General features: G+C 50.6%; 1 protein-coding gene across 1 annotated transcript; it reads left to right on the top strand.

Annotated features, from left to right (window-relative positions):
* The first annotated feature begins 7682 nt into the window (after nucleotides 1–7682).
* Nucleotides 7683–8618, top strand: LOC134154564 (olfactory receptor 14A16-like). Its single transcript, XM_062601238.1, has one exon. The coding sequence runs from the start codon at nucleotides 7683–7685 to the stop codon at nucleotides 8616–8618; it is 936 nt and encodes a 311-aa protein (XP_062457222.1).

Below are 8618 nucleotides of genomic sequence, written 5' to 3'. Positions count from 1 at the left end.
CGTGTGTTTCTGCTGTGTGTTGCTCTCCTCATAGAAGCAGGAGGTAGGACAATACAGAGCAGGACGCAGCCTTCCTCCATTGGCATCAAAGCAGGCTCGTTCATTTCAGAAGTCCTCAGCTGGGTCTGGGGTCCTTAAAATAGTGATCATAAGCCAGAAAACAGTAAATATGTCCTTATCACACATCCATCGGAAGGCTTTCTTGAGGACCCTGGTGCATGCTATGCTCCAAAGCCATGGATGAGGCCAAGTAGCAAACCTGGGGGAGTTTTCCCATTTCCCATGAATTATGCCCAGCTTTCCTTCTGGCTGGGCGTGCGGAAAGCTATTTTCACTCTTCAGTTGGGCTTTTCAGCATTGCCTCAGGGCAGTGCTTCTCTCCTGAGTACAGTCCATGGTACCTGCAAGCATCCTGGTTCTCTCAAGGGACTGTACAGTCCTGGCTCCCTGCATCTCCCACATTTTTGACCCTGGGCTTCTCAGGACGTGCCCACATGCTGCAGTGTTGCTGCCCAGACTCCAGTGCAGAGCCTGTAAGGCAGTGCAGTGCCTCAGCACCTGCATTTTGACTCATTCAGAAATCTGGGAGGTGACCGGCTCCCACCTCTGCAGCTGCTGGAGCTTGGGAACATCCCTACCACCAACCTTCCTGATCCTCCTTGTCTCAGCACAGGCTTTTGTAGAGCAGCACAGCACAGTCAGAGATCCCCAAGAGCAGCACGCCCCCCAGCATGGCCCAGGACCCCTCAGGAGCTGCATTGGCTCTCCATTTTCCACATCCCTTGATTAAATGGACAATTTCAACCATCACCTTTACAGCACTCTGGTGGAAATTGTAATTTTCTGTTGTTTCCAGTTTTCCTCCTCCCCTTACTCTTGGTTCATTCAGATAGCGAGCTGCTGATTTGCCCTTCAGGGAGCTTTATGCTTGCTCATCTTTCCCTTTAGCCGTGTCCTTAATTGTGATCATATCTATCATTTCTTATCTCTCCAAACGGTTTCTAGTAAGGCTGTCCCTTGTGGAATGTGGACCTCATTGGAGGCAGCTCAGACTTAGCATAGTGTGGAGGAGTGTTTTTTTTTTTATGAAACTCTGTCATGCTTTATTCTTTGTTTGTTTGCAATTAAACAAAATGTAAAACCTCTACGTCTGTCTGCAACTAGTTGTTTAAGGAAAGCAAGTGGGAATTGGGGCATATGAGCTGTACAGTTGAGTTAGAAAACTTTGGTGGGAAAAGTTTGGCTTTAGCAAGAGTGATGGAAGTCCCAGGTGGCTGATGAGAGCAATAGTAGGGTTGGGGAGATGGAGAGGAAGACTGTGTGAATGATGCCTGACCACTGGGACACTGCTTTTCCTACATGTCTGGACTTCATTAGGGGACACTCTGGATCAGTATCGACTGGAGAATGTTGCTATCACTTAGTCTTTAACTTGAAAAATAATAATGATAATGACAATAATAAAATTTTTAAAGTAGAAATACTTCCATGCTGTTAAAGTCTCCTTTCCTGAAACCTCTACAATTAACCATACAAGACTAGAAGAAAATTCCAGAGAGAGAGAGGTTCCCCAGGGCTTTTTTGCATTTTAATGAGCTGCATGGTGTATTTGGTGCTGAGTCCACCAACCTCAGCTACTGAGAGGAGACTGAACAAAACATTCAAGTCAAAGTCAGAAGCAGAGCCCAAAGTTACACACAGCATCAGTGGGTCCCACTGAGGGCCGTTAGCAAGAAAGACTCCCCAGGGACTGATTAGAGCAGGAAGTTGGAAGCACTGATTACAGGTAGGCGAAGGCAACGTGCAGGTGACTCTGATGCCGAATCTCCCCTTGACGTGTTTTATCAAGCAAAATGGCCGATCGCAGACACCCAGCTCCTGAGAAGGGAGATCCTTTCCCCTATAAGTTGCCCAGGGCTGCTCCTGGGGCACTGTGCAGGTGGAGATGTGCAAGCTCAAGTGCCCAACCATGACACAACACCTCCTAGGGTCCTCTGGTAGGCAAGGGGACAGTGAGGTCATGAAGTCTCCTGGTAGGCCTCAGTGACAGAGACAACAGCCACAAAACAAAGACCTCTGCTCTTTCAGGCTCTACTGCATGCCAGTGCCCTCCACTATCTCCACCAGACTGTCCTACAGTGTCCCACACCTCCTGCTGGGTGCCTGCAGACAGCAGACATCCAAGACGCTTCCCCACCTTGCTCCCACGTCGGGATCTCCCTCCCGTTACTTATGTCTCCCTGTCCTCACTGACTGTTCCTTGAAACACAGAGCCAGGGGCTGATCACAGAGTCCCTCTGCGTGAGCTTTTCCACCACAGCACTGCTCTTCGAGTGACACTGATTCCTGTTAATGTCTGGTTTGAACCTCCCAAGCTGCAGATTGTGACTCTTTCCCTTACTTGTGCTGCTTCTCACTACCAAAACAAGTGCCTGGGAGACCCATTCAGGGACACACTACTCCAGGTGTCATCAACCCAGGGCTGAGCTGTGGGGGAATAATGGCTCCCCTTGTGTGGGTGGCCACACTCCTCCTCATGCAGCTCACGGTCATTTGGCCTTATTCGCAATGACTGTGCCTCACTGGCTCATGTAGCATTTCTCATAACACTCAGGCCCCTCCCCTCAGGGGCACTTCCCAGCTGATAAGGTCCCAACCTGCCCTGAAGCATGGAGTTACCCTGCCCCGGGTGCAGGAGTAACCCTTCTCCTTGTAAAACTTCATGAGGTTTCTGTTGGCTGAATACACAGGTTTCTCAACATCCTCCAGAATGAAGCTCGGGAACACGAGCTTGTAATGTGCATGTGCAGAGGGCTCAGGCTGACTTGTGGTGCCTCTAAGAAGGTAGCAACAAATAGAATTGCAGGACAGCACAAGTAATAAAAGGAGGTTCTAGTTTAATGGAATTCCTGCCTCAAATAGGACTTAACAGGGCAATAATCTCAGAAATACCAAGTGAGGGTATAAAGCAAACAAAACCAGGGCCAATGGGGATGAGTAAACATGGGTGGGATGTTTATATGGGAAGGTATTGTCTCTTGTCCTTGCAGCATGGACCATGATAAATAGCCTTGCTTCATCTTCTTCAGGGCCTCCTCTTAGGTACTGGAAGGCTGATATTAGGTCCCTCCAGAGGCATCTCTTCTCCAGGCTGAACAACCCCTGCTCACTCACAGATCTAGTGCTCCAGCTCTGAGACCACCTTCGGGGCCTTCTGCTGAACTTGCTCCCAGTTATCACCATCTTTATAGGACCAAGGAGCCCCAAAGTGCATGCAGAAGTGTACACCTGCTCTAAAGGAGTGAGTAATAGAGAGGGGTCACCGCTTCCACCAATCTCCTGTCTGTGCTCCTGTTCACAAAGCCCAGGACACCCTTGGCCTTCCTTGCTACCTGGGCACACAATTGTCTCATATTTTGCCTTCTGCCCACCAGGACCCCCAGGTCCTTCTCAGCAGAGCTGCTCCATGACAGCCTAGTCCCCGGCCTGTATCTTTGCAATGTCTTGGTCTGTCCCAGGTGCAAGAACCTGGTATTTATCCTTGTGGAATTTCATGAGATTCCTGGCAACTCATTCCTCCTGCCTGTCCAGGGCCCTCTGTCCCATGCAGACAGGCATTTTAGTGCACACTACAACTTGCGCAAGGTGAATCTCATGTCCTGTGAGTTTGTGGAGTGCATGGGAGGGTCCTGAATCACACTCCATCCCAGGGGTTTCTCAGTGGGCATTAGATATATTGATTCACTCCTGTAAATCAGTCCCTGAAGCATAAGGAAACGAACTTCCTTCTTGTCCTGGTGCTGGTGTCCTGTCTTCTTATGAGATGGGAACAGGGCCTTCTAGAGAGAGACATTTCCACCTCTCTTGGAAAACTGTTCTGTATGAGGCAAACTGCAGTGTTCGACTCAGTTTCTCCCCATGGTTTAGACAGGGACCATTGGTGATTACTTTAGTCTACTTCAGTGGACATTTCTCGGGGGTGACCTCTTGGCCTTTCAGCAACTGGCAGCCCTGGAGCCCGAGGAACATCGTAAGGGTGCACAGCAGACAGCGAAAGTCACATCTTTCGCTGATCTTCTGCTGCTAAGCTGGGTCTGGCTCCTGGGAGCACAGGACCCATGGCAGCCTGGCAGGTGTTACAGAGAGACAGCTCTGTCCAGGAGCAGCTCCTCTTAAAGGAGCAGCAAGACTAAGGGCACGGCCTGCAGGCACCAGCATGAGATGAGTAACTCAGAAGCTAAAGACAGTTGGGAAAGGGAGGACAGCTGAGAGCTCACTACAGGGAGGAATCTTCACAGCCATTGACACAGTAAGTCTCTGGTTGCAGGGCCACATTGCTACTGTGGTTCCTACTGGGTTCTTCTGGATCTGACACCTTCCAAAGCTGAAAGGGTCTCTCAGGGCAGCTCTCCCAGCTTCTCCTGTGTGGATCAGGTGGTGCTTTAGAGCAGGCATTCATTGCTAAGTGATCAGAGGGACAGGACATCACAGCTACTTCCTTCCAGGGCCAGTGCAGGGATGTGAAACCAGAGTGCATCCAGCTCCACCCAGCGATGTAATTCAGAGCAATATCCCTGTGCCTCAGTGTGCTGTGTGTCCAGTGGAGTGACTCTGCTGCCCTCCAGGGTCAGCGCTCAGCCTGTCCAGGAGACTCCCAACAGCAGTGCAGGGAGAAGCTCTGCATGGGAGGAGTGACCCCTGGCAGGGCAGGTTCATTCTCCTGCTGCGAGGGTGCTGCGTGGGTCAGGGCTGCTCTCAGCTCCAGCTCACCCCAGAATATTTTCAATAGGCCTTTATTAGAGGACAATCAAGGCAGGGACAGGGGTTACCTTAAAGATAAGTGCTTTCCTGGGCCTTGCATTTTCCTACTGTTTGCTAAGTGCTGGCTGGGAAAAGACCTAGGAGAGAAAAGCAGCTCCCAGGAGGAAAAGCTCCAAGCAGTTAAGATATGATGAGTGAATAAGAGGAAATGAGAAGCATAAATGTTGTGTGTGTTGGGGGGAAGGGGAATTTGGAGACCTCCCTGTCATCCCCTTCAATGCAGACATCTTCCTCTAACTAAGCCCCCTGTCTCTCCTCTCCCACAAGCAGAGCCTCTGCCCTCAGGGCCCGGGGTCCAGGGCATGAGCACCCTCCTCAGCAGCCCGAGCTCCAGCAGAGGAGAGGTGCAGTTCTCCTGCGATGTGCCTATTTCCCACTATGCAACAAAGGAGTGGGAGCAACTGTCCTGTGATGTTGCCATCTGGGAGGTCATGTGCTCAGCTGGGTGAGGAGAAAGCTTTCCAGACTGCTTGTCTGTCTCTCACTGCTTTCCCTTTGGTAGGAGGGTAACAGTATTCCTTGCTTCTCTATCTCTCTGTGCTGCTCTGGTTCTTGCTCTCATGCTCTATGGGCTGAAGGAGGGAGTTCAGCTGCATTTAGGGCATTGACCCTGTGGGTCCTGTGTGGAGCTGTTTTCATAGCAGTTTCATTGCAGGGGCATGTGTCCAAGTCCTCTTCCACCTTTCCAGGCAGCAAGACATCTCATCTGGTGGGGGAGTGATCTGACTCTCCTGTTGTTAGCACTCTTGACTGTCTCTCTGGGGAGTCCTGCCAGGCTGCAAGCTGCCCTCCAGAAGAGCACAGCTTTCCTGTATCATATGAGTGAGAGCTGAGAGTCCTTGTGCCCTTCATGTGAGTCAGAAACCTCACCAAATGCTCTGAAGAGCACTCTCTCCATACGTGGGCTGAGAGGGAGGAACTTGGAAATCTTCACTTTGAAACTGAACTCCTCCACTCTCAACTCCATCTCATTTCTTTCTTAGAGTAATTTGGGTGTGACTGTCCTTTAGCTGAGAGAGGTGCAAACACTGAGCAGTGAGGGGCAAAACTCATGCACAGACCAGACATACAAAGTCCTCATGAGCCCTTTTTTCCCCTTGGGATACACGAGAGATCATGCTGAGAGTACCTTTAATGCCAAAGACTTCTACTGCATCAAAAAATGTTCCCATGGTTTGATGGAGGCATCCGAAAACTCTGGAAATACAGAAACAGACCACTCCACTGCAGCCCATTTTCTGGAGAAAACCAGTGTTTAAATGCTCACAGTCTTTCTACAAAATGAGTGGAGGTAATTGCTACAAGATGTGTACCCCAGAGTGACTCACTTCCACTGCTGCTCCAGGGCCTGGAGAAAGAGTGAAGGAGGTAAACTGACATGAGAGCAGGGACCATCTCACTGGGACAAAGACATCTGGAAAGTGTTTGGTCAGCCTCTGCCTTCACTGCACTGTTTCTCTCCCTTGGCAGAGTGAGATGAAGGGACACAGTGCCTCCTCAGCAAGTTTGCTGATGATACCAAGCTGGGAGGAGTGGCTGACACACCTGAGGGCTGTGCTGCCATTCAGAGAGACCTGGACAGGCTGCAGAGTTGGGCAGAAAGGAACCTCATGAGGTTCAACAAAGGCAAGTGCAGAGTCCTGCACCTAGGGAATAGTAACCCCATGCACCAGAACAAGCTGGGGACTGACCTGCTGCAAAGCAGCTCTGCAGAGAAGGACCTGAGAGTGCTGGTGGATGAGAAGTTGACCATGAGCCAGCAATATGCCCTTGTGGCCAAGAAGACCAATGGTCTCCTGGGGTAAATTAGGAAGAGTGTTGCCAGCACGTTGAGGGAGGTGATCCTGCCCCTCTCCTCAGCCCTGCTGAGGCCTCATCTTGAGTCCTGGGTACAGTTCTGGGCTCCTCAGTACAAGAGAGACATGGAGCTACTGGAGAGAGTTCAGGGTAGGGCTAAAAAGATGATCAGAGAGCTGCAGCATCTTCCCTATGAGGAATGGCTGCGAGAGGTGGGCCTGTATAGCCTGGGGAAGAGAAAACTTAGGGGGGATCTTATCAATGTGTATAAGTACCTGAAGGCAGGGTGTCAAGGGGACGGGGCCAAACTCTTTTCAGTTGTCCCATGTGACTGGACAAAAGACAATGGGCAAAAATGGAACGACGGGAAATTCTGCCCAAATGTGAGAAGGAATTTCTTCACTGTGAGAGTGAGGGAGCACTGGAACAGGTTGCCCAGAGAGGTTGTGGAGTCTCCTTCTCTGGAGATCTTCAAGGCCCACCTGGATGCAACCCTGTCTAACATGATCTAGGTGACCCTCCTTGAGCAGGGGAGGGGTGGACTAGATGATCTCCAGAGGTCCCTTCCAACCTTACCAATTCTATGATTCTATGAGAGCTGGTGTGACTGATCCAGATACAGAAACCCCTGTTCCTGAGGGCAAGGTCTGGAGAGATGAATCCCTCACAAGGATCTTCTTTCTCAGAATCAGCTACCATGTATTTGTCTTTCTCAGAGAAAAAAAGACATTATTCCCACTGAGTCACCGTACATAGTCCTCATCACTCAGCTCATGGTGCCCATTCCCAGGTATCCCCAGCAAACACACAAAGCAGTCTGACACCTCCATTTGCACCTCTGAACAGAGCAGAGATGACTCCTGTGCAGCCTATGGACAGAGGCCCTGGCACTGCATGCTCAGCATGAACCAGAGGTCAGGAAAGGGCACTGAACGAATGCAGAGGGGAGAGAAAGTATGGGGAGGGTGCTGTGAGGAGTGGTGTGGGTTTTGCTCAGAGAAGCCTGTTCTAACTTATCAATGTCTTTTCCTACTTGGACAGTGCCCTAAACCAAGCCAGAGCAAATGTCCAACAGCAGCTCCCTCAACGGCTTCCTCCTCCTGGCGTTTGCAGCGACACAAGATTTGCAGCTCTTGCACTTCTCCCTCTTCCTGGGCATCTACATGGCTGCTCTTGTGGGCAACGGCCTTGTCATCACAGCTGTGGCTTGCGACCACCATCTCCACACCCCCATGTATTTCTTCCTTCTCAACCTCTCTGTTCTGGACATCAGCTCCATCTCTACCACTGTCCCCAAATCTATGGCCAATTCCCTGTGGAACACCAGGGCCATTTCCTACTCAGGATGTGTTGCCCAGGTCTTCCTGTTTTTCTTTTCAGTTGGTGTGGAGTATTCTCTCCTCACTGTCATGGCCTATGACCGCTATGTTTCCATCTTCAGACCCCTGCACTACTGGACCATCATGGACAGCAGAGCTTGCGTCAAAATGGCAGCAGCTGCCTGGGCCAGTGGGTTTCTGAATGCTGTCATGCACACTGCCAACACATTCTCAATATCCCTGTGCCAAGGCAATGCTGTGGACCAGTTCTTCTGTGAAATCCCCCAGATCCTCAAGTTCTCCTGCTCAGAATCCTACCTCAGGGAAGTTGGGCTTATTGTGGTTACTGCCTGCTTAATCTTTGGCTGCTTTGTTTTCATTGTGCTGTCCTACGTGCAGATCTTCACTGCTGTGCTGAGGATCCCCTCTGAGCAGGGCCGACATAAAGCCTTTTCCATGTGCCTCCCGCACCTGGTTGTGGTCTCCCTGTACATCAGCACTGGCACCTTTGCCTACCTGAAGCCCTCCTCTGTCTTCTCCCCATCTCTGGACCTAGTGGTGGCTGTTCTGTACACAGTGGTGCCTCCAGGAGTGAACCCCCTCATCTACAGCATGAGGAACAAGGAGCTCAGAGATGCACTGAATAAACTGATTCAGCTGATCCTAGTTCAGAAGAAGTAA

Source organism: Rhea pennata, unplaced genomic scaffold, assembly GCF_028389875.1.
Source record: "Rhea pennata isolate bPtePen1 unplaced genomic scaffold, bPtePen1.pri scaffold_32, whole genome shotgun sequence".
In the NCBI taxonomy this organism is placed as follows: Eukaryota; Metazoa; Chordata; class Aves; order Rheiformes; family Rheidae; genus Rhea; species Rhea pennata.
This window is presented reverse-complemented; position numbering and strand designations above follow the sequence as displayed.

Bases quoted from the DNA above. Each gene is read 5' to 3' on its own strand.
- LOC134154564 (XM_062601238.1), top strand. From the start codon at position 7,683: ATGTCCAACAGCAGCTCCCTCAACGGCTTCCTCCTCCTGGCGTTTGCA.